This window comes from Carassius gibelio, chromosome B16 (assembly GCF_023724105.1).
Source record: "Carassius gibelio isolate Cgi1373 ecotype wild population from Czech Republic chromosome B16, carGib1.2-hapl.c, whole genome shotgun sequence".
Classification (NCBI taxonomy): Eukaryota; Metazoa; Chordata; class Actinopteri; order Cypriniformes; family Cyprinidae; genus Carassius; species Carassius gibelio.
Window position 1 is genome coordinate 21,156,887 of NC_068411.1, and position 27,111 is coordinate 21,183,997.

Here is a 27,111-nt window from a genome sequence, read left to right on the forward strand (position 1 = left end):
CTTTCTCCATTTAAAATATTTTGGCTATGTTTCCAAAAGTGAACAATGTAGTGTTTGAAGACACGGTCTGGTAATCACAAGCAGCAATAAATCAGAGGGAAAAGACCGAGCTTTTTGTGAAATGAACTCTTGACTCAAAAGATTGTACAATGCTAGCCTGCTGAACTCATATTTTCCAGACACACTTGAATAAAATTGAAACAGAGCTCAAGAAGGATGCATCCGCCACACATCAAGTATCAAATGACCATCATTGAAAGTGCACAGACAGTTCTAGTTTTGTACAGTTTATTTATTTATTTTGTACATATTTCCATAGTTCCAATATTACCTATCCCCATCCAGTATAAAACCTTCATTGCTAGTGTGATGAGTTGCTATCACAATATTAATGAGTGACAGTTTTTACTAGAATGGTTTTAAACTCACACTTGAGTATATTTCAGTCAGAGACCTATATAGACCATTTCCTTCCTCTTTGCCACAAACACAGCAGCCTCCACACCCTCAGTGAAGGCAAGACGAGCGCGGTGCAAGCATAGAGTCCTACCCTAAGGCTCAAAATGATTTCAGCTCTGGATTCCTCAGCATTCCAGACCACTTAACGTTTTTTCAAGGGTCTGTACAAACATAATCGTTCACTTGGGCAGCTGATCACATGGAGAGATGTAATCTATTGTTCCTTTTGGCATCCAACTAAAGAGTTGCAACTACGTTTTTCAAACAAAAGGCTGATCAGAGGCTTTTAAAATGAGGTTCTTTTTACCACTGCATTCGTTCACGTGGCATGAACGGGGAAACATTTTACTTCTCTAACAAATCATTTTGGCAACGTAGGCCAAGTTTTCATTTCTTTCTTTGCAAAAAAAAAAAAAAAAAATCTTAGCTTGGGAGGTAAATGTCTTTTATGCAACATTTTTATAATGAAAACAAAAATACACTCTACTCATGTTTTGTATGACCTTTCACCTCTTACCTTGTAGCATTTTCCAGTGCGCAAGAGAACACATTGTATCCTGAGGGAGGGAGGGAGTGCTGTAAAGAGTAGAACCAGGTCACAGCCTCCTTCAAGAAAGCATTAGCATTATCTAGCTGCTCGAAATTCATCTCGAATAAAAGAAAATCAAAAATCAATAAGAAAATGCTGAATAACGAATTACATTTTTACGTAACCACACCTGGCTTTGTTTCTCACACTCTCTTTTAGGTGCTTTCCTCCCGCTTATTTCTCAGTCTGAAATATTTGTGTCCTGACTTTAATGTTCTTGGCTCTGATGAGGCCTTCTTCAATGATGACTCCAAAAGTAGGGTTTTCCCGAACTACAGTTCCATCAACCACCGGTGACCAGACCTGCAGAGGACCAATCACTGCTAACAACTAAAAAAAAAAAAAAAAAAAAAAACCCAGAGGATGTTAAAAGAATGTTTTGTCTATTTTCTTCACCAAAGCAACCCATTGTACCTTTGTCTGGGCAGCGTTGATGCTCTGAGCAAGGTCAGCAGCTGTGAAGTATCAGAAGTATCAGAGGCCAAGCAGCCAAGTTTCCTAGCCAGGGATGCAGTTTGCGCCTGGGTTTTAGCTGTACTCATTACAACAGCTGGCGAAAACACTGATCCACCCTATAAGCAAACAACAGCATCGTTGTGACCACTAAAAAGGTATCCGGATCTTTATTCATCAACCATGATTAACTATTTTCCTCTAGACGTCATTAATTATGTTTTTTTTTTGTTTTACTTTCAAGACATTTGTTACTCAGCTTGAGCACTTTTCCAGTCAGACTCAAATGTCATTGGGACATAAACATGTTTTATATTATTCTATTAAGGTTTAGACAAAACAATTTGTCAAAACAGAAAATCGTGAAACTGTGAGTGGTTTTCTATGCATACCAATGCTATTTATACACCTGTTTACCAGAAGCGGTGCATTATTTCCATATATAGAGTGTACATGAATGAATTAGCATGCATTATAAAGCAGTTAGATTTCAACACTTCCTACTTTTGTTTATTTGTGAAGTGGAAAGTGTGGTGAGAGAGCTTCCCCGTTTACTCAGGCCATGCCCTTAAACTCTTATCAGTGGGAAGTTGCACAACAGAACAACAACAGAATCTACAAGAAGGGGAGATAGTCTCAGTTGGGACAGGCATCTGATGGCTGATTGGATGTGATACATTTGTAGGACTAGCCGTGGGAGATTGACAATGGGAGGCACTCTGGCAAGCCAAAGAACCTTGGAGGATTTCAGTCAAACACGTACTAATGAAGACCTTTCACCAAGAGGTACGAAAATGCTGAGCACTGTTTGAGTGACTGGTTTCAAGTGATGCTTCCAGTTATTGTAAGCTGATGCCTTATCGTTTCAATCATTTACAGATGTCGTGGTGTGTGAAGAGACTCAAACTGTATTAATACATAGGCATATATATATATCAGTTCTCTTTCTAGAATGTGCAGCGTAAGCTGTGGTCTGTCCTTAAAATGAAATAATATTCAATAGCCTAAGCTGAGCTCCTCTATACTGATCTAGCCTGAATGCCACTTTAAGTTGCTTTGGATAAAAGTGTCTGCTAAATGCATTAATTTAATTTAATTTAATTTAATTTAATTTAATTTAATTTAATTTAATTTAATTTAATTTAATTTAATTTAATTTAATTTAATTTTCTGTCAAAAAACAAAGTTTGTGTATGACCTAAGAAATAATAAGTCTCTAAAATTGGGCACAAGTGCGCAACAATTAGCTTTAACACACACAGGACTGAATATGAGCAGACAAGGAAGTTTGTTTTTCTGTTTAGTCATCATTTTTTGGTTAAAAAGAAAAAGGCAAAAAGAGCATATTCGAAGTACTTCCTCCTGGCACTGCAAATAAATAGAAATTAATAATACTAAATGACTTCCTAACACAAATGCTAAAAAATACACCTTTGTTTAAGCTACAATTTATATATATATTTTTTTAATCAAGTAACAACCTAAACATTACGAAAATCAATGCAAATGCAAAATGTTCTGTTTTACAGTGGATGAGAATGACATGGCATTAGTGTTGGATAACTACCCTCCTCCTGATATCTGCGAGCCCATATTTCGAATGGGAGATTGGCTGAAAATAGTCTCAGAGTAAGCATTAATATCATATGCTTCTATAAGAGCTTTTGCCTGTATGCTAATAGTAAAATATGTCCCTTAACATGCTTCACAAGATTATTACGCAACATATGCTAGCAAAAACATATATAAGTTTAGCTGTGTAAACCCATAACATCTGCAAGAGTGTTTTATGCTCAGAATTTACGTGATCAACAACATTTTAAGATTGTAAGAAATGAGAGAGAGAGAGAGAGAGAGTGTTTGTAAGTTTGAAGTGTTAGTAGATAGATACTGAAGTGTTAGTATGTAAGTGTGAATAGACAGATACTGAAGTGTTATAGTTTGTAGCAGGGGTGGGACGGTTCAGTGAAAAAAATCGAATCATTCGGTTCTCCACATTCGGTTCGGCAAGCGCTGGGACCGCGGTTCAGTTAACTGTAAATCTGACAAAGCATCTGTAATATGGTTTGCTATAAATAACACGTAAAACAAACATGGTTCAGTTAATATATGTTTCTGTTGATGGATGCACATTCTGGATTCCCAGACATTACAACAATAGTGATAAAAAAATTAAATAAAAACAGCTTCAGATCGCGCGGAAATATTAAACTCTCTCTGAAGTACTGTGTTTAAATGGACTCATTCACACAAAAATTATGTCAATATCCCCATCTTAGTAAGTATCTTATAGCCAGCTGAGTGTAGGCCTACTGTATCTGTGCACTGGATCAGTGCATTCTCTTAAAGTGACAGTCTTTATATTAATCAAACAGCAACAACAAAGAAATCACTCACTGATCTTGATTGAAAAGCTTTGAGAAACATTTTTTTTTTTTTTTATTTCAGAAAGAATAATCTTTAATTCATACAGTTCAATATGCAATGCTGTTTTGCATGTGATTACTTTATTCAATTTCTGTAACTAAAAACTAATGCTAGACCTACCTAAAAAAAACTGAAAATCAGTTTATTTTATTTGTATCTTTACTCTATTGTATGTATTTGTGCTGTTGCTTGTAGTTAGATAGAATAATCTCATTGATATGATAAAATATATATTTTTTGAAAGTATAGTTTTTCCATAAACATAGCACAAACCGTGACTCTGAAACCGTGAAACAATACGAACTGTGGAGAAAGTTGAACTGTTCCACCCCTATATATGTAGGTATGTATATATATATATATATATATATATATATATATATATATATATATATATATATATATATATATATATATAAACTTTCACATTACAAGTCTGACTTTCTTTCAGAGAAGGTTACTGGTGGAAGGTCTACTCAGTCAACACTAAGGAAGTGAACTATATACCACACTGTCATGCCACAAAAGTCTACCATGGGTAGGTACTGAATAGCCAACTATACTAGCTATACCACTAGCTGTTTAATGCTCTCTGAGTGCTAATGGAAACATTCGTGACTGTCTCAGCTGGCTGTTTGAAACCGTGACCAGACCAAAAGCTGAGGAACTCCTTCGACTCCCAGCAAACCGAGTGGGGTCGTTCTTGATCAGAGAGAGCACAAAAGGTCAGAATATATACTTAAGATGAACATTATATCCTAGTCTAGTCCCACACAGTACAAGGGGTCTGGTCCATGGACAGAGTTTTATAAAAAGACCAATCCAAAGGATCGTCCAAATAATATTTTGGATTGTTCAATAGTATGGTTGATGTTACTATCATATTGCTTGTATTTTTCTAGGTTCGTACTCCTTATCTGTGCGCCACAGAACTATTAAGCATTATCAAATTGTTAGAATGCCAAACAACTGGTATTACATCTCTCCACGTCTCACATTTCAATGTCTGGAAGATTTGGTCAACCACTACTCTGGTAAATCAAATACTACACTAAACAACAACCACTTTTAGTGTAAAAGATGGTCAATTTGTTGCAAATCAAATTCCCTGTCGCTCTGGTTTAGATATAGCAGACGGACTGTGCTGTGTTCTAACTGGCCCATGCTTGATCAGCTGTGAAACACCTCTGAGTGAGCTCACCAAAACACCAGAAGGGAGAAAATTATCTTTTGACTGGAGAGCAGTGAACAGGTAATACGATCGATAAAAACCTTAACCACTACCACTCAAAAGTTTGAGGTCAGTAATGTTTTTGAAAGAAGTCTTCTATGCTCACCAAGGCTGCATTTTTTTAAAGTAATATTGTGAAAATTATTTAAAAATGTTATATTTCTCTATATTTTAAATTAAATTATTCCTGGCAAAGTCAAATTTTTAGCATCCTTTACTCCAGTCTTCAGTGTAACATGATATTTTAGAAATAATTATAATATGCTGATTTGGTGCTAAAGAAATTCTTATTATTATTAAGTTGGAAAACGTGTGTGCTAATTCATATTTTTTTCTAAATAAATGTAAGTTGGTATTTATTTATTAAATGTATTTACTGTAGCTTAACGGAATAAAAGTTTTACTTTTTTCAAAAAAGTCTGACTCCAAACTTTTGAATAGTAATGCATATCTTACAATTTTCCTTACCGTTTCTCTACTAAAACTGAAATTCATTTATTTGACAAGTATTTGAACTATCATATGAACAGAGAAGCATTTTAAATGCTGTAAATCCTCTCAAACAACATCTATAACTCGAATGCATTTTTCCCCTCACTCAGCTCGGAGCTCGTCCGCCAGAGCACAAGCCCTTCAGCGGTCAGCTATGGGGTTCAGAACAGTGTCTCTTCCTACCTGTCTTTGCTGGGACAACAAGAGAAACCAGCGAAGAAGAAGTTTAGTTTGAAGAAGAGATGGAAGTCTGTCTACATGATGCAAAACCACCAGCTCGACAGTTTGGCCACTGTGGAAGACAACTATGAGGAGGTGCCTTTATAGACCACATCAGATTTATTCCAGGAGCTCAAAAGCTGATTTAGGGGTGGGGGAGCATAAAGTATCATTATATGTGGATGATTTATTACTATACATTTCCAACCCATCTAAATCTATTCCTGCAATAATTTCCACTTTAAAGAAATTTGGACAAATTTCAGGGTATAAACTTAATATGGGGAAAAGTTAAATTAACGATTAGCTGATCAACAATCTTTTGAAACACTGCCCTTTAAAACAAAAACAAAAAAATATATTTGTAGATAATGATAATTTCTCAAAATTACTTGATCAAACAATACAGGATGTACAGAGATGGTCTCATATCTCATTAGCAGGAAAAAAAATATTTTATCAAAATAAATTTTTTTTTTCTCTCCAAAAATCAAGAAAAGTTTTTCCCTTAGTCTTGATTATGAAAATTATTTCAGAATTTATTTGGGATACAAAGATACCTAGAATAAGGAAGGCATTTTTACAGAGACCCAAATCAAAAGGAGGAATGGGACTTCCAAACTTTCAGATTTATTACTTGACGAGTTATATAAGATTGCATACTATAAGGTTGTATACAAATGGTTACAAAAACAACCCACATTATGAGTAAGCAAAGAAAGTGCATGCTGTTATCCTTCCTCACTTTCTGCTCTACTGTGTTCACCTTCACCCACTATATACCCTTGTGGATTAGACAATCCAGCAGTTTTATATACACTCAAGATCTGGACCCAGTTCTGAATAATTTTTGACTGGCAACCTGGTTCCCTTTAAAGCCCCGTCATAAAAAAATAATAATAATACAACATTTGATTATTGGGTTGGAAAAGGAATTTATAGCTTTATATTTATTGATAAAGTGTTTCCATTATTTGAACTGCCACAAAAGAAATTTAGCATACCTCAAATCACTTATATATATATATAAAGCACTATTCCAGCACATCAACTCTAGAACCCTTTAAGTCCTCTTGGGTGGAAGTCTTGGATGTTTAAATTACAGAGGAGCAATGGGAGGCAGCCCTTAAACAGATTTGTGGCTCATCATTTTGTGCAAAACATGAAGGACTCATACAGTTTAAAGTAATGCATTGTTTACACTGGTCTAAACAAAAGCTCAGTAAGTTATTCCCAAACGTAGACCCTTCATGTGATTGTAGTGGGTGTGCACTAGCATCACTGGCCCTGTGGCCCTTCATCCTACTGGAGAAGTATTTTTGTCAAGAATATTACAAAGGCCTATTGATCTAGATCCCCTGATGGTGGTTTAAGGTATTGTTGAATCTGGGATAGCTAAAAACAGGGCTGAACAAAGTATAGTTGTATTTGTTTGTCTACTAGCACAAAGTTTAATAATGTTAAACTGGAAACGGAAAGATGTGCCCACATTTATAAATCTGATGAGGGATATAATGAAACATTTGTATCTAGAGAAAAGACATGATATATGACAACCTTTTTTTAAATTACTTTGGTGATATTGATTCTATAGGAATTGTTCAACTGATCAATTGAGATAAATGGTTAAATGAGCTAAGAAAATGATTGAATCCATACTTGGTGTTTATTGGACTAAACCCCCCTACTTTTGTTTTAGATAAATGGTCTACTGTTGTTTTCTCTGTGTATTTTCTTTTTGTGTGTGTTTTCTTTTCTTTTAATTTTTTTGCTGTTCTGTAATTATATGTTGGATAGTTATATGTGAGATATTAGTTAATATGTGTTGGTGTATATGTGTTGCATGGTTCTATAAAATCTAATAAATAAAGTATTTTGTTTTTAAAATGCCGATAGGGGGATATCTAAAGGCATTGTTGTGTCTGGACTGGAAAGAGACAGACTTTTTGTCAGAGAAAGGTTAAAGTTCTTCAAGCACGTGTTTATTTAAATTTGTGCTTACGAAGTTTTGAGTATGAATGTTTTAGGATGGTTGTGCATCCTTGCGTCATTCTTTTTCGGACTGGAGAAGGTTGATTTTACTGTAAAAGTGACCTCAGACATTAGTCTTGTTACATAAAACAGTGATGTCATGTAACCAGCAGTTCTGTTCTTACCATTAGTAAAGCACGGCGGAAAAGTGATAAAGCTGACGGTGAAGTGAGACGAAGACTCGCAATGTCGGCTCTGTTTCTCTCTGCTCCTAATGTGACTTTAGTGGGGTCTCCAAAAAGAGCACTGTTCCTCTGAACCCAACCCAGAGCAGCTGCCTGGTCCTGCAACCCACAATTCCCCGGCAGAGCACTGGAACCTACACAGAGTCAACAGAGTTAAATTCATCAGGCACATCCAAATGTGTTTTCCACACATAGATTAAAACAATGACGCAAGAGGATTTGCAATAAATGACTGAAAAATCACCTTTTCATTATAACCATGTGAAAATTGATCCATTATACAATAGTAATAATAATAATAATCATCTTTTATATGTTTAATAAAATATTCCCAGCTCCACAGGGGTTTGGCTGGGAAATACCATTGTCACAAATAGTTCAAGAAACTTAAGGAAGCCAATCAGGCTCTGCACGGCTTTCACAGCTTGTTGTTTTTGGCTGGACAATGAAAGCTCATCCTGGCAGACCACTCAAAGGCACCAGTCAGGCCTCCTTTTCAAACGTACTCAGCCAAGGGTGGCAAAGGGGAAAAGAATCTGAATATTTTCACAACCACTGTGAGGAATGGAACTTCTCACGTGGACATTACGCAACTATATTCCATAACCATATCCACTCCATTTTTTTTTTTTTTTTTGGAATTCCGTTCTATGGAAAAAATCATCAAAGTTTTGCAATACATCATTTCTAACCTAACAGAGCTTCCAGGACACCGTTTTATTCCAGTGTAGGATATATAATAAAACTGTCTTCATAACATTGAGATTATATATTTTTAGGCTTTATTAGGCTTTCTTTTTTTGATGCATAATATGCAAAACAAAAAAGACAAATAAAACTAAAGATGCATTATTGTATTCAGGGCTCATAATGGAGAGGACCATGTTATGTACTAGATTCTATTTTATGTTTCTCTATGCCAAGGGTTTTCAGTCTGTACTGATCTAGAACCCAGAATTGTTTTATTTATTTATTATTCAATTGATGTAAACTGAAACGTTTATTTTCTTTTAAATAAATTAATACTTTTATTCAGCAGGAGTGCATTAAATTGTTTAAATGTGAACTTTGAACTTTCTATTTCTAGAATCCAGAAAAAAAAAAGTTTCACAGTTTCCACAAAAACATTAAACAACATTAACTGTTTTGAAAACGAAAATTCCTTTGGCACCAAAACAGCATATTAGAATGATTTCTGAAGGATCATGTGACACTGAAAACTTATGGCTAGAGTAAGTTTGGCTTTGCTATTACATTTAAAATATATTTAAAATAGAAAGCATTTGTGGGGCTGGCTAGAGTCTCAGAATATTATCAAGATGCGTATGTGAACACTTTTTTAATGTATATCCGTGTGTTTGTGTACCTGCACTTAGGAAACCAAAAGCAGCAGCCCTGAAACTGACAGTCACTCACTATATTATCATGCTGCCAACAGCAGCGAGGTAAGAGCCATCTAAGAGACTCGATCCAGAGTAGTGGAAGAACACCAGAACCAGAGCATTCCTTCCCTGTGACAAAACAGAAAACTTATACTATGAATACCAATGAACAGCATTCACACCACAGTCAGCAGATACAGTGGTTTAACATATATAAAAGTCCAAGACATACAGTGAGTTCCAATGAGACACTAAATTAGAAAAAATAAATTTAATGAGTATATTATGTATCATTGTATTATTTTGTATGAACTTATTGGCTGCAAACCTCTGAACAGTACTCTACTTGTATACCTATATATGAATTTATTCATGTATGAGCTCACAAGTATACCATGTGATTCTTACCACACTACTAGCAACAAATTCACTGAGGTACAGACCGTCTTCGCTGGAGGTGGAGTCAGAGGGATCGCCAGGCTGAAGACAACTGGATCTAAAACAGTTTTGATCAAGCAAATCAGATCTCAATCAAGAAAAGTGACTATGTTTAGAGTTTGAGGATAGAAATTTGAGAAATTTTGCAGATTTGAGGGTAGAAATACATGTTCATTTCGGAGAACATACATTTATACTTTTATAATATGCAATCAAATGTGTCATTCCAGGTACCAGTCAAATCAGCTGGCTTCTCGGGGAGAGTGAAGTGAAATAACTGGCTCAGATAGCAAGCGTGTGACCTACTTCCTGGGTGTCCCTTATGCTCATCCACCAAAATTGAAGAATTTATTGTTTTAAGGTCCCACCTGTCCTGACGTAAACAGATTGAGCAGGCTCTTTGATGACTAGGAAGTAGTGTGGGCCACTGGTCGTAGGAAGGCGGGTGTGTGTGTCTGGATACATCACACACCTCATGGCTGACTCTCTGCTATCGATAGAGACACCTGAACAGGACTCACTCTCCTCACAGGCTGCAGAATACAAGAAAGTTATGAGAAAACAAAGATAGCCACATACATCTGTACTGTGAATTGCAAAAAAAAAAAAAAAAAAAAAAAAATTGGATTATTACTAATTAAATTAAAATGATTAAATTTACACACACACACACACACACACACACAATATAAATGCAGCCTTGGTAAGAATAAGAAAGAATATTTATTCAGATCAAAACTAAACTATGTTGCTACTGTACATTTGTTTAGCAATATCTGCCTCACATCAGCTTCCTGTAAAAGTTCTCAGAGAAAAAAAAAAGAAGAAAAGGGTGAGAAATGTTAGCAGATAGACACCACTCTCTGACTTGATCTAGATCCTCTGCTATATCTCTGCTCATGTGGACACTGTTAAAAGCTGAAACAGACCAATCCACCTTGACAGATCCGGCATCCAACTGTTTCCAGTTCTTTAAATCAGCTGCTTGCACATAAGCAATGAGATAAAGAATGATGCGTGGAAATTACATAAATTACTTAAATTATAAATAAATTAATAAAAATAATACAATGCTAGAAAAGAGTAAGTTATTATTCATTAAGGAGTATCTTACCATTCTTTGATGGAGAGCAGAGACTAAATAGTGGACACATTCTGGGTTTCTTTATCCATTGGTTTACTACAGACTTAGAAAGGTGATGGTAAAATCTTTTCATGAAGTAATTTACTTCAAGTCACATAATTGGAATTCTAAATTTACTGAAACACACGAGTTCGAAAAGGCACATATACCTGGCTTTTCATACCAGCCGAAGGGATAGGCTTCAGTCTGCGCTTTGGATGGGGAGCAGTCCTGAATCCTCCAGTTAGTGCTGTTGTTCTCACCACATGTCTGGATACCCAGACTATTCAGAGTTAGACACAACACATCTGATCCTGTACAAAAAACAAAGTAGAGGCCAACTGTGAGTGGTTTCATTCCTCAGATTAGACACATCACATGTGTTTTGAGTGAATAAAGTGTGTGATTTCAGATTTTTCTGAAAGTGAGTGTAAAGGTTCTTTTGTACCAGGTACTCCTGAATCTTGAACATATCCTAACCCACGGCAGCATGGATCTTCATCACATCGCCTCTCACACTCAAAAAACCTGCTCAAAAAAATTAAACCAGCATGACTCATGAAGGAAACAAAGAAACACAAATTTGTTGGCTTTCCCCTCACCCTTCTGTGATAGAATTACTGGACAGACTGACTCGACTGCATACAGAGTAGGACACCATCTTCTTAAAAGGAACATGGCTGTAAAAACTCTTCACACTTCCAGACAGAGAAACTGCACAAGAAAAAGAAAATGATGTCCATATTATGCATCATTGTAAAATTGAACTTGATCAAAAGCACTTTGGTGGAATAGGTTGGTAAAAAGAGGTTTTTTTTTTTTTTTTTACCTAATGTTCCAAACAGTGGAACATTTATACACACACAAACTTCCAAGTGGTGCTTTTGAGGCAAAAAACATTTGCTAATTATGAAAAGTTTTTAGTTTGCCTTAGTACAAGCTAAGATAAAACGCTGGGTCAAAAAGAAAAAAAAAACTGGAAACTCTCTTTTACAGCATTGTGAAAGCCCTTACGGCAGATTTCCACAAAGGTAGCATTATTTTCCACCTTTAAACATCCACAGCAGATGGACCACATGTTAAGAGTTTATGATCACACCTTTTTGTTGTGGATCATTTTATAGGCCATGAAACATTCAAGGCCCTGTGATCCCCTATTATGACTCAAAATCCCTGTATTTGTGTTCCAGGAACACACGATAGGACTATCAAATACAAATATTCCTGTTTTGCTATTTTAAATTGTTCAAAAGCATGTTCTCATAAACACCTAACTTTTTAAGGGTTCTGTAATACAACACAATGTAGTAAAAAAAATAAAAAATAAATTAAATTTCAGATTTGAATTAACTTTTTTTAAAATGATAATTTCCATATAAGCATCTTTAAAAAGGCATGTACTAAAAAAAAAAAAAAAAACAAACAGACAAAATCTCTTACATAAAACCTTACATAGTCCACAATGACCAGCCCTTTTAAAAGTAAAGCTAAAGTAAAGTAAAAGTGGCTAAAGAGTAGACAAAGTCTTTGCTATACAGAGGAATGAATGACTAAGGCAATCTGAGAGACACTCCGTCTCTCCGCTTCTGTTCAAATAAATCACTTGTGATGCCACATGATTTAAATCTGTTCTGCAGTTTAGACATACATCCAGAATAACCACATTATTGGGTGGTCACTCACTCACTTTACCAAATCTTACATAACACTACTTTTCCATTTCTAATTTAAAGGCTAACAATGAACATCATGCATAAACCACAATTACACAGAAGGTCTCACCCATGTGCTTTTCTTTCAGAGGAAACTAATTCCGAGACCTAGAGGAACAGTCCAAAGGGAAAACAGTGGAGAATGTTGAAATGTGACCCTGGATCACTAAACCTTGTGTCTATTTTTCGAAATGTAAATTCATACATCATCTGATTGATGTATGGTTTATTAGGATCGCACAATATTTGAAAATTTGGATTCTGAGGGTGCAAAAAATCTAAATACTGAGAAAATCCCCTTTAAAGTTGTCCAAATGAATTCTTAGCAAGTCATATTACTAATCAAAAATTATGTTTTGATATATTTAAGGAAATGTACAAAATATCTTAAAGGGGGGGTGAAATGCTATTTCATGCATACTGAGTTTTTTACACTGTTAAAGAGTTGGATTCCCATGCTAAACATGGACAAAGTTTAAAAAATTAAGTTGAACGTTTGAAGGAGTATTTCTGCTCCAAAAATACTCCTTCCGGTTTGTCACAAGTTTCGGAAAGTTTTTTTCGAGTATGGCTCTGTGTGACGTTAGATGGAGCGGAATTTCCTTATATGGGTCCTAAGGCACTTCTGCCGGAAGAGCGCGCGCTCCCGTATAGCACAGCACTGGGAGCACAACAGACATTCACTGATCAGAGCGAGAGCGTCGCCAAATGTCACAAAAGAATTGTGTTTTTGGTTGCCAGGGCAAGACAACACTGCACAGATTACCAAAAGAGAAACAGCATTAAGGGACCAGTGGATGGAGTTTATTTTTACAGAGCATCAACGGAGTTGTGCAAGTGTTTGTGTTTGTTCCCTGCATTTCGAAGATGCTTGTTTTACAAATAAGGCCCAGTCTGACGCCGGATTTGCACATCGTTTATTTCTTAAGGATAATGCAGTCCCAACGAAAAAGGGTCACGATCGTGTGTTGGAACCACATGCGGTGAGTAAAACTGCTTCAAATATCTCAGTGTTGTTAACTTAGCTATCAGCGTGTAAGCACATCAAGTAAACAACATGCAATGTTGTCATCAAACTGCACTTTCCACATGTACAGCTTTAAAAAAAAACAAAACAAAAAAAAAGACGACAAAGTGGAACTTAGTCATTTTCCAAAACCGCTAAGCAAATAAATACAGTTTCAGTACATACAACATAGAGACGTTGTTGCTGATGCTGCTCTTGTTAAATTTCAGCCACTGGATCTGATTCTGGATCATATATATACGCTGAATCTGACTGTTAGCCATGGTTTGTTTTGGTTGGTTTTGTCCTCACGGTATTGTCACAGCTTCGCTCTCAATGCAAAAGCTTACTGGCGCTCGTGATTCTTTAGCTCCGCCCACACGTCACGCCTCCAGCCGGTCGTGTTTTTCCGGGAAAAATCGGTACAGACTATCTTTCTCTTATGAATATAATAAAACTAAAGACTTTTTGGAGTTATGAAGGATGCAGTACTACTCTATAGGTACTCAAGATTAACAGGATATTGAGTGAAAACGAGCATTTCACCCCCCCTTTAATGGAACATGATCTTTACTCAATATCCTAATGATTTTTGGCATAAAAGAAAAATCTATAATTTTGACCCATACAATGCTTTTTTGGCTATTGCTAAATATATACTCCAGTGACTTAAGACTGGTTTTGTGGTCCAGGGTCACAAATGAAGATGAACGGTATTGAATTTCAAAATCTAATTTAATTGTATTTTTAAAAAAATGTGTACACCATGGCCAGAGTAATGGACATTCATAGTCCCCTTGAAATCACTTGAAAATTTTAGTTTTCTAGTAAATTGTTTATTTTATTAAACCATCATTATATGGACCATGGATTATTATATCTGAAGAAAAAAAAAACTTTAATTTTAGGAGGACAGTATAGCATATGGATGGCATAAAAACTAATACAAAACTTGATACCACGATGCTTTTAAGTTAGAATCGTCTACTTAAAAAGTAGCTGGCAGAATTTCCGTTAGCTTTCACACTTTAGTGGTCATGAAACAGGCTAATGAAGCTACCACTTATAAGATATTAACAGATGACTTTGACACTTTTTTTATTTTTTTTGACAGAAGCAGAAGCATTTAGCAGAAGTCAACTGTCAGAACATCACTCAACTGTACCAGCTAGACAACATGTCAAGATAGTGGATTTTTCAGGCGGTGTTGAGGAAAGTCGCTTTAGATTGTGTTGGTCTTTGCTTCCACGTACCGCAGACAGCATGAGCTCATCGCTGTCTGCACGCCACATGGATGAGGTGGAGTTTTGCCACTTCACCTCACTGAAATGTTCTCCAGTCATCCAGACAATTCCTCTCACTAGCAGCTCAAAAAATGTGTAATGAGAACTAGAGATGGTTTGATATGGCTAATGACCTGTGAACTCCAGAACACAGGAGATAATGATCCTGGTTCAAGTTTGCAATGAGAACTGCAATTAGAATCTTTTTTTTTTTTTTTGAGTCTGCTTAGTGTTGGCCAGACTAATATTCAGTTGACTACAAACTTGTCATTATTAATCATCATTATTAATATCATCATTGTCTCCTTTTGCGCTTTCACCTTATGTCTCCATCAATCTCCAGCAATACTAAAATCTGAATCATCTGCATTCCATGTTCAGTTGCTAGGATCATATCTGAAAACAAATAAAGTAAATGACCGACTCGGTCACAATGAAAGTGGTCAGAGACTGACATCAGACTTCACCATAGACCACAGTCACACATCCTGCTAAAAGCAATGCAAAACCCATCTGTCCAATCACAGAGAAATGTCTCTGAAAACAGACAATAATATACAGTGTAATATAGTGTATATGTGTGATTACCTGATGAAATTGGGTATGACAACCAAATCATTGGTGTATTGAGTTATAGTGTTTTGATAATTTCAGATCCATCTGGAAGTATAAACGACTTACCTTTCTCCTGGTATGTAGTCTGAAGACTCTGTGTCATGCCAGCCTGAGGGGTTTGTTATATGGCCCACATACACATGTGTCAGGATACAATACGCACACAAAATACAGAGAGCCTTCATCACAAATATCAGACACATGACAGAATTCTTCTTCTTCGCAGCCTGAAACCCAAAGCCCACATTTACAGATCAGAATGTGACAGATTCTTGGACCATACAAACATTTAGTAAGTATAACTATTGCAATAGCTTCTCAAGATTGAATCTTAACGTTTCAGACACCACAGCTGTGTTTCCTGGAAAGTGTATTGGTTCTTAAAGGTCCAGCAAAGCTGACTGGGAAGTTACCTCGCTGAGTCGACTTTAATATCACCATTCTCTAGAACACTAAATGTCTCCTTTATGGAGTCTAAATAAAAGATTATTAGAGAGACAGAATAAAAAGAAAAAAAATACAGAACTGAGATTTTTTTTTTTTTTTAAGAGTTATATTTAACTTTTTTACAAGGTATTTTTGAGCACAAGAACAAACAAATGCTTTAGTAAATAAATACATAAAAAATGAGTTTGGCCTCATTTCATTCATTTGTACCAGAAAGTGCAGCTGATCCACTGCAAGCAGAGGGAGTTTTTGGACGTGTGTTCATATCGGACTCTGAAGACATAAATTATAACCACTAGATTATACAAGAATAAAAGCTAGATCATAATTCATCAAAATAGATACTTTTGTTTATGATAGGCTTTTAAAGCGCTTTAGCTGATGTGCGCAGAATGTCCGAACCTTTCCAGAGGTAGATGGGTTGAAAGCTGATGAGAGTTTCTTGGTAAGCAGTTTTATTTTTGCTGGATGCCGTTAAGGCTGCATCAGCTGCAAGAAATGTTCATTTCCACTATAATGCCCACAATTCCATAAAATCATAAATCTTGACATACAACTGAATTCGCAATCATGTAAAACTTAAAGACACGAAAGCTAAGATTCTCAAGCACTGCAATGATTCAGCAAGTCATAATCAATCAGACAGAGTAAACTCTGTTCATTTTTGAGTTTATAAAATGGGTACCAGGATGGAAAAACAACAGAACTAACCAATAAAGAGCAACTACTGGAAACTAAACAATTGCTAAAGGTCAAACAACAGCTGAAACGAGTTAACAGCTGAACTAAAATTTGCGTACAGTTTGAAAGTGTTATGAAATCTGGAGTGTGTACGTGTACATGGACACATACTGATGGTGAATGTCCACCAAAACTGAAAGTGAAAGGTTTCTGTTGTTTGCTGTATTGGACACCAGCACCACAGATGTGGCTGGAGGAAGCCGCATCCCCCACGTCCCAGTCTGCCTCACTGCACTGAAGGAGCACTCATGAGCCCACACATGATAGAGCCTAAAACACAAGACACAACCATTTAAAAAATATTAATTGATCATATATCAAACATATATACATATATATATATATGCATGTATAATATATAGTGATTTGGTTTTATAGCAGTGGAAAGGAGCTTAATCTGCTTTTTATGAGTAAGAGTGACTCTGACCTCCATCGAGGACATTCTGGTTGAGGATGAATCCATCACAGCAGTTCTCACGACTGCAAGAGTTGACGCAGAAGTGATGGACGTCTGCCAGAGTGGATCCACGTGCATCACACACAAGCATCCGATAAACTCCAGAACCGGTCTTTGGGAAACTCAGCCCCTCGAAACTCTTCGGGCCTGCTGTGATGAATTCATGACCTTTTGTCAGAAGATGAAGGGTGGAGAAAAGAAGAAGAACATATTCTTTTAGTCATGGCCAAGACACACAAGTGCATCTAAATGTTTTTGGGTCGCCAAAAATAACTAGAAACTGGAATCTCTGTTCCTGAGAGGAGTCTCAAAGTATCAAGTCATTTCTTTCACATGGAAAAATATTTATCTCGTAACAGAACAAGTCTTAGCAATGTTTTTATTAGAATTCTCTTTATTTTTGTGTCCACGGATGACTAGACCACTTTGTTCAAATCATAACTCACGGACCACAACTTAATCTTTGGGACTATGGTTCAATTTTGATATTGTATATTGACTATATTTCATTTTCATGTTCTTTGCCTCGTAGAAAAGTTCATTCTCTATTGAGACAAACTCAAACTCTCAATACTGTATGCATCACCACATTTTATTGCAATGTGTAGCCAACACAGGGTCACAATAACGAACTGAAGTGAGAACATGTGGGATTTAACTAACAGCTGATGATCTTACCTTTCTTTCTCAGCACCATCAGATTGGGATCATCTCATTTTACTTTCAGAACACAGTTGAGCGTCTGGAATGTCTCAGCGCCATCATTTCCCAGAAACCACTTGCTCTGTAATGCCAAAAAACCACAAGACTTTTTTTCCCTCTTTTTTTTTGCAATATTCATCACACTTTAGGGAAAGGAGATGTGTCACTAAGACCAAAAAAGAAAAAAAGACCCAATGCCAAATCTAACACTTATATATGATTAATCTCTTACTTCTCCAATCAAAATGTGGAATATTTTATTTTTATTAGCTTGTGCAAAGATAAATGAGGATTTATGTATTTAAAAAAAAGAAAAAAAAAAGAAGAAGTTGTTAAAACATGTACTTGGGCAAATTGTGGACAAATTGATACTGAAACTATAAAGTCAGGAGATGATGATTGAAGATACATTTTACAAGCAAGCCTTAGACTACTGTTCAAAAGTTAGACAATATTAATATAATACATACCAAATCAGCATATAAGAATGATTCCTGAAGAATCATGTGACACTTAAAACTGGAATAATGTAATGGAATAAGAATTATATGCAATAGTACTATCGTGTGCATGCATTTTGGTCATACTTGTTCAGAGGTCCTGCACTCAACATTATCCACATTTGTGCTGTCTAGCTTACAGTAAGATTTCATCACTGAAAACAGCCAGATGTTGGCATGAATCTTCCAGGGCACAGTCTAACAGAGAGGGATGAGATCGACATCAGTCATGAAGAGTGTACGTGTCCAATTCAAGTACAGGTGCAGTGTGTGTATTTAACAGTGCATCTCACCAAGCACACACTTCCTGAGCTGTGTTTCCTTTGGCTGGGTTGAAGAATCAGAGTTCAGTATTTCATCATTCTCCGATTTCCGCAGGAGGGAGGAATAGGCAACCACCTCAAACTTTTCCATTACTGCGCATACACAAAGAGTGATATACTGAACATACAGTACATACATTTATATATTGTTTGTCCTTTCATACCGATAAAGATTTAATAATTTACTTAAAAGGTTAGTTCACCCCAAAATGAAAATTCTGTCATGAATTACTCTCATGTTGTTCCAAACCCGTAAGACCTTCGTTCATATTCTGGGAAGTTTTTCGATGGAATCTGAGAGCTATCTGAGCTTCCCATAGACAGCAATGGAACTCTAATATTCTCATGTCCAGAAAAATAGTAAGGACATCAGTAAAACATTCCATGTCATATCAGTGGCTCAACTTCAATTTTGCAAAGCTATGAGAATACTTTTTTTGCACAAAGAATACAAAAATAATGACTTTATTCAACAATTCTTCTACTCCGAGTTACTGTCTTCCACCATTCTGGAGAGTATCACAACACATAAGCATTCTTAACCAACAACACTGATTATGCCAATTAAGTTCATGTGCGCTTTCACCCCATCATAAACAACGCTGATTACATTCTTTGGTACTCTCCAAAATGGTGGAAGACACAACTAATGGGAGAAGAATTGTTAAATAAATTATGTTAATTTTGTTTTCTTTGTGCACAGCTTCGCAAAATTTATGTTGAGCCACTGATGTCACATGGACAGTTTTACCAATATCGTTACTACGTTTCTGGAACTGGGAACATTATAGTTGTGTTGCTATCTATGGAAGGGTCAGAGAAAATATCTTAATTTGTGTACTGAAGATGAACGAAGGTCTTGCGGGTTTGGAACAGTATGATTTTCATTTTAGGGTGAACTAACCCTTTAAGCACTGCTGAACCAATACTTGAGAAAGTCTTGTGGAAGGTACTTTCAAATTGTAGCTCCCCAAGCTACATGCAAGCTACATTTTAAAAAGTAGTCAGATACACTACAACTCACTTACATAAAGTTGCGAACTACATTAAGAAGGCAATATGTTTCTGAATATAAAACTATCAGCATCATATGATTTACTTTTACAACCAGAGCAGAATTTATCTGACACTAAACAATAAAGATCTCAACGTATGGGTTGGGTAATATTAGGGTATTATCAAATAAAAATACTAGTCAAATAGTAAGCAACAGCAGAATTTAAAATCTACAATGAAACGGAAGTAGCGTAAAAAAATTAGGGGGACTTGGTTCCATTAATTGGTTGTTGATTGGATGGAGGCAGATGTACATAACTAGAGAGAAGTTATTTCACAGGAAGACCCATTTATGACATTTTGGTTAACTAAAGAAATCAAAAAAAGTTTACAAATAAAGCAAATAGCCTTGTGTACAGTGCCCCCAAAAATAGCACAAGTTGCGATTTCTCGATCCCATCCCCCTCTCTCACTCTCCCACTTTGCTTCCTACACACTGTCCTATAATAATAATAATTAAAAAAAAATTTAAAAAAAAGCATGGATGAATTATTCACAATGGGATCAATAACCTGCAAAAATACATATGGTGACGCATACTTTAAATAGTTTGGTAGTAAAAAAAGATAGACCAACAGGGACTCAAATGAAGCAATGAATTTAATCTGAGTTTGTGACATGAACTCTTTGAACAATTAAAGTCATTAAAATAAACTCCTACATACAAACATAATACATAATTCAAACCCCTACTAAAATAAAGTCAACTGAATTAAGGGACAGACTATATATATTTATCATACTATATAAAATGTAAAAATAAAATTAACTAGTTTCTTCCCAACACTGACTGTGTAGCACATACCTTTGCACTCTTCATGTGTCACTGGAGCACCAGAAGTTGTCCAAGAAAGGTACTCCCCCTGTGGTGAGATACACAACCATCTGCCAGACACGGAGTCCTTCTGGGCTGACAGGAATTCCCCTTTTTTTGTAAAACTCAGTTTACTCTGCTGGCACTCAGTAAGACCTAAGGAGCATCAAGACAGTGAAAGGACAAAAAGAAAACAAGAGGAAAATTCACAATCACTCATTTTCCTCTGAAACCTGTTATCTACATTTTGACAGAGCTGCCATGTATAATTGTAACTATCTACACCTGCTATTCTTGAGTTTGTGTGTTGGGCTGGGCTGTTTCAGCTTGGCCTTTACTCACAATGAGAAGCACTAAAGGCTCCCTGGGCCACAGTGGATGTTCCCGAGGGGCAGGGAGAACAGAAAACCTGCCCTTCTTCCTCTTCAAAAGTATCACGTGGACACGGAGTACACACACCACCACAAGAAAAAGAACCAGCTGCACACACTACTGCATGTGAGAGGGGATAAAAACACAAACACACCGGGAGCAGAGTGATTAAGCTTGGATAATGATGGTGTTGAGTGGAAAAAGAGGAGAAAGTGTTATAGATACAGAAGAAAGATTAATAATAGAGGAGGACAAATTGCATACAGTTTGAAATATTACCTTATACATATATACAATTTTGCTCACCCTATTTCTATGCCAGTAAACTAAAATTCAAGAAAACTTTATAGGTGCATATTCGGAAATGCTAGTAATGCCATTTTTCTTTATGGTATACAGGCCAGTCTGTCATTAAGACAACCAACTGGTGCAGAAGCCAACCTACCACACCCAGTGGATTGTGGGAGCTGCTTATAGCCATCCATGCAGCTTAATTATGGAGGAATAGAAAGAGCAAGAGAACGGTCATAGCTGAAGATAGACTGGTATGACCCACTTCGGATTAATTCCCTCATGCCATTTAACAACATTTTCTCGCCAAGTGCCATATCTGCAAAATATACACATGCATTTATTTAGAAAGGAAATCACGTAATAACAAACATATGTTAAATATACAGAAATGGACTAAATAAGGTGCATAAAGCTGTTCACACCAATATCATAGAGATCAGGGAGAGATGTTATTGGCAGGTCGGAGAGTCTGGCCCTAAAGGTGATGCATTGTCTTAATAATATTGTGTGGCTTCTATTTTGCTTTCAAAGTTTTTAGCCAGGGACAGCTACAGCTGTAAGGACACCTGCACTGTCTGTAAAACCTGAGGCTCTGATGGACATCACAGACACACAGTTGCTCAGTTCAAACAGATACACAGTAATTAGAGCAAAATACATTTCATAGAACGACAAATCCCGAAGGACATACTGCAACAACTTGTGAGTGTTTTAACGGGTAAATAGGACAGTGCTTGTGTCTGTGGCCTTTACTTTGGCAAACGAAGGATAGTGGAACATCATCGAGCCAGTTTTTGGCCTTGAGATCATACAGAAAGCTGGCGACAGGAAGGGTGTTGACATAACCTTGGTCACAGAACAGCTCAAAGTGCTTCGTCTGCTGACCCGCAACATTCGCAGTGCTACACGGAACAGCACCATGGGAAATATCTCCAAATGGAAGAGGGCACTCAGGAACTGAAAAGGGAAAGAATAAGGGGAAATCATGTTGCCACAACTTTACAGAAAGGCAAAGTGTTTACTTACTGTCGCAGGCTGGGGTTTGTCCTGTGCTGTGAAGGGTGCTGTGAACTTGTGCTATGAAACTAAATTCCTAATAAACCTTTTATTTCCCTAAAGGTTTATGGGTAGATTATGGGTAGGTTCAGCAGCAAGGAAAGGGTCAAGCTTGTGATCGATTGACAATAAATTTGACCAACAAAGGCTGTTGATCGGAGAACATGTTGTACTAAATCACACTCTACAGATGAATAGATGAAATAATTACACTGCAGTTCTCCAGAAGGACTGGTGATGGCAGGTTGGATGACTTGTCCATTTATTGGGCTTACACACAACCCCTGCGAATGGCCTAAACCGGGCTTCTGGAGTACCGAAAATTCACCATCCTACAAACACGTGCACACATACGATGAGACCGACAAACAAGAAATGCAAACCTTCAGTGGTTAACATAGAATGTTCTCTGTATGTATAATACAATCCACAAAAAAAAAGAAAGAAAGCCTCACCTCCTCACATGATGGGCTGTATGTGTAAGTGATATCAGATAATTGTTTGTCCAATCAGAGAGCAGGAAGTGACCTTGTAGCCTTTGGCATGTAGTTTGGCCTGGGGACATTTTTTTTTTTTTTTTTTTTTTTTTTTTACAAGTCAGCTTTAATACTACTTCTAACATTGATAACAAATGTTTCCTGAGTAGCAAATCAGCATATTACAATGATTACTGAATAATCATGTGACACTGAAGACTGGACTAATGGCTGCTGACAAATCAGCTTTGACATCACAGGAATAAATGACATTTTAAAATACAAATTATATTCACAATTATACATTTATTTAAATGGTGTAGATAAATTCTCTATACTCTAAAATATAGGTATTTTATTTCATACATTTATTTTTACATTATTTTCAGCAACCTTTATTTCCAAGTTTTTCAGATGTAGTCTCAGACTTTTGAGCCTTCTTCTGCAGTTTTTCAGCTTTTATTTTGAGACTGATCAAACATAAGACTGTATTGGAATGAGCTGCGAGTCTCAGTGCCGAGTTGGGGTTGCTCAGCAGAGTCTGAGTGATGGGGATCTTTGAGGAGTGTGTCTGCTCCAGCTCCTCAGGGCTCGCATAGACAATCTCTGCCAGGAGAAAACTGTAACCCACAGGCACATGTGAGCTGTTTGGAGCAGAGATCAGCTCTTCAGCTTGCTTCGGGAACTCAGAGACCTGGTTTTGAACAATAGACCATGGAAATGGACCTGAAGAGACACACAAAAGAGATCATGGGAAGATAGTAGTATTACTACTATCAACTACTACTACTATTATTAGTAAAATAGTAGTGGGAGATAGTACCACTGCATACAGTACATTAATTGCTATAGTGTATAACTTGTATAACTCACATTTGGGGATTTGTTCTACAGGAGCCTTGCTACTTGCTAGCATGTCTCCTTGAGGGTTAACGCACCAACACTGACGTACGTGAAAGCTCCCAAGAGGAAGACTGAAATCTGACAGTGGGCCTGGATAACCTGTATTCTTTCCCACTCACTGTGGAATTCAATCACTTGTTCTAGAAGCCCATCACACTGAATCTGATGCCAGCTGCCATCCTAAGCACAACGAGGAACACTTGAAGGATACACTTAGAAAACTGGGTTACTGAAGATGGATCAGAGAGAACAAAGCGCACTTTGGACAGGAATTTCTGGGTGGCTGTTGCCTGGCAGCTTGTTTGACCTATAGGAATATCAATAAAATAATATTAAAAAGTCATAATCTAACTTTTACATTTCAGATTTGAATAATTACTGTTAATGTGATTCCATCTTAGTAAAGTGAAATGCCTTCGTTGTCAATGAATTAACCTTTGCGAAGATACCTTGCAAAACTGAAAGCAATTAAGCTCCATAAAAAACAAAAACAAAGTCTGTATAATGCATAATTGAGGTGTTTGGCCGTTTGTTTGTTACATATGTGCCTGATCATTTGAATGCGTGTCTAATTAAATGCATGAATACAGGAAGGATCCTCTCTGGCTCTGTAATTAATCATCTATGGTTAGCATTCAGACTCGCATTGAAGAGAGCTTCCTGAGCTATGAATGCTGAGTTTCATTCCAGAACAGTCCACGCAGAAACAACTTTTGCCAAGGCACTGATGTGCAACGTAAGCACCATCAGTCTCACATTTAGGAATCAGGACCTCAGATCCTGCAGAACTGCTGGCTTTGACTGCAATCGCCATCTGACGTTCTTTCTCACACTGGGATGAGCATCTCGGTCTGGACCCAGTGATCTGAGAACCTGTTATTTCCAGACTACGAGAGTCCACACACCAACACTCTGAGCCCTGACACTGAACTTCCTGGTATCGTCCATCCTCAGTGCACTGGGGCACGAACGGGGTTGAGGTGGAAGTCACAGACTTGCAAACATCTGTTTCTGGAAAATGGCATGACGTTGATACAACTGGGTGCTTTCTTCTGCCTTCAACTGTTTGATTGCTTTTTGAAGGGTAGTGAGAAACTGCTCATTGTCAAGAGTCATTGAAACAAGTTTAATCATATCTCTGTTGTTTTTCAGGTTCACTGAACAGCCAAATGCATCAGAGATCTCTTGGTCTAGATTAAAACTGACAGAGTCATCTGTAAAAGTCTTGGCCAACTGCATTAAATCAGTCGCAGCTTGCATCAAATCAACTTGACTGAAACTCAACGTACCACTGTTTCCAACAGTGCCAGTGAAGTTGAAATTGCCAGTGTTTATTAGGAATTTTCTTTCAAAGAGATTCTCCTGGAGTCTCTTGGGATTCGGTGCAAGAGCTCCAGAGGGAAACATCCCTTGGAGTACCTCTGCCAGGATGTCTCTGACATTTGGATGCTCCAGCTCTGGCAATGACTTAAGAAGACCAGAGTTGGCCAAAAGCTCCTGATATTCAGGACTGCAAGTACCAAGAAAATAGAGGGTGTCTCTGGAAACAGAGAACACGTTGCTCTTGCTGAAGTCTCCAGCTGGGCCATAAAAAAGCCAGAAGAGGACTTGTCTCCTCTCAGACAGGCAGTCTTTCACTCCAGGGCTTAAGCAAATAAGAAACACAACATTAGTCAGTGCACAACTCCATTGTACTCAAGCTTTCACTCACCAGATGACTGGTAAAGTTTTTAGTTTTTGTTCCACCGGTCCATTGGCACCACAAAGTTCTATCACTAGACGGATTAATTAGATTAGTTTGCAATGTGTGCGTGGATATATTTGAATGCATCTAACTTCCTTAACATTACTTATGTTATTGATTAATAACATTCAGAATTTACTGATACTAAATGGTCATGAAACAGAACTGTTAATATTCCATAAAACACATACAAAGGCCAATCTCACTACAATTTTGGTACTGCCTGACACTGGGTTGTGTTGGCACACATGCTCCATTAACAGTAGAGGAGGGTACAAAGGAACTGCCAGCCCGAGTAGCTGCAGCCCGTTCATTCTCACACGGGGTTGGACTTTATTAAAAAAAAGTAAGAGTTCGGTAAACACTTGTACTTTTATACAGATGTAGCAAATAAGTGCTAAAGGATGGATTTTAGTCCTGCACTGCTAAAACAACTACTAGTTTGCATATATTCTGTCCCTATATTAACAGGAAACATTTTTTTGTAGTTTTATTTTATAATAATAATAATAATAATAATAATAATAATAATAATAAAACACTTATGCTTTGACAAAATGGACTTGTTTAAAGAATATATTAACACCTGTGCTTGGCATCTCTCTTCCACGACTGTCTGCACAGAAACAATAACTAGAGAGCTCTGTGTAGGCCTTTCTGAAAGCACTGAATGTCTGGAACAGCTCTGGGTCTCTGGTGAAGCAAATTAACTTCAATTAAATAAATCACTTGTAGCAGATGCATTTCAAACTCTTAGAGAAGACTAACAGATTATCTAGGAAAACTGGAAAATCATGGAAACTGTTACATGCTTCTTTTATCTGACACAATACTGCTGTCTGCTGGTTCAACATGTAAAGCATGAGCAGCTATCCCAGATACAGAAGTGTAGAGCTAGAAAGAGCTATTGGATATAAGCCTCTATTAATTCAATAAAATTTCAATTTACTACAAGAAAATAACCATTATTTGGCAATTTCCAATTTTAGTCTTACAGGAGGATATACACTATCATTTAAAAGTTTAGGGTCAGTAAAATGTCTTTTAAAAAAAATACATTATTTTATTCAGCAAGGACGCATTAAAATGCATTAAAAAATAATAATTACCAAAAACATATTAAAGGGCACAACATATTGATAATAATAAGCCATGTTTCCTGAGCACTCAATAAGAAGATTAGTATAATATCTGAAGGATCATGTGACACTGAAAACTGGAGAAATGATGTGATGACAGTAATAAATTACAGTTTAAAATATATTCTACAGTTATTTTAAACTGTAATAATATTTCACAATATTACTGTTTTACAGTATTTTGGATCATATAAAATTTTACCAACCCCAAACTTTTGAATTATAAACCACATCTCACCTGTTAAAGGTGTGTAACAGATCAAATATCATTCTCTCAGTGGTGTAGATAAATTTGCACCACAACGGTAAGAAGCCCCCATCATCTGAGCACTGAGGGGGAGATGGTGAGTCATCGCTGTCTCACCTCACAAGTACCAGGACCTAAGGGCCCAAAGGTTAAAACTCATTGTATAGCACATCTAATGTCAAAAGTAGAAGTAAA

General features: G+C 36.7%; 1 protein-coding gene and 1 pseudogene across 1 annotated transcript; one reads left to right on the top strand and one right to left on the bottom strand.

Moving 5' to 3' along the window:
- Positions 1–271: 271 nt before the first annotated feature.
- Positions 272–26,939, bottom strand: LOC127974751 (thyroglobulin-like; annotated as a pseudogene).
- On the top strand, positions 2,013–7,760 carry LOC127975257 (src-like-adapter). Its single transcript, XM_052579169.1, has 7 exons — positions 2,013–2,287; positions 3,031–3,130; positions 4,380–4,466; positions 4,556–4,653; positions 4,831–4,962; positions 5,054–5,180; positions 5,762–7,760. The coding sequence occupies exons 1-7, from the start codon at positions 2,209–2,211 to the stop codon at positions 5,976–5,978; spliced, it is 840 nt and encodes a 279-aa protein (XP_052435129.1). The 5' UTR covers positions 2,013–2,208; the 3' UTR covers positions 5,979–7,760.
- Positions 26,940–27,111: the final 172 nt, after the last annotated feature.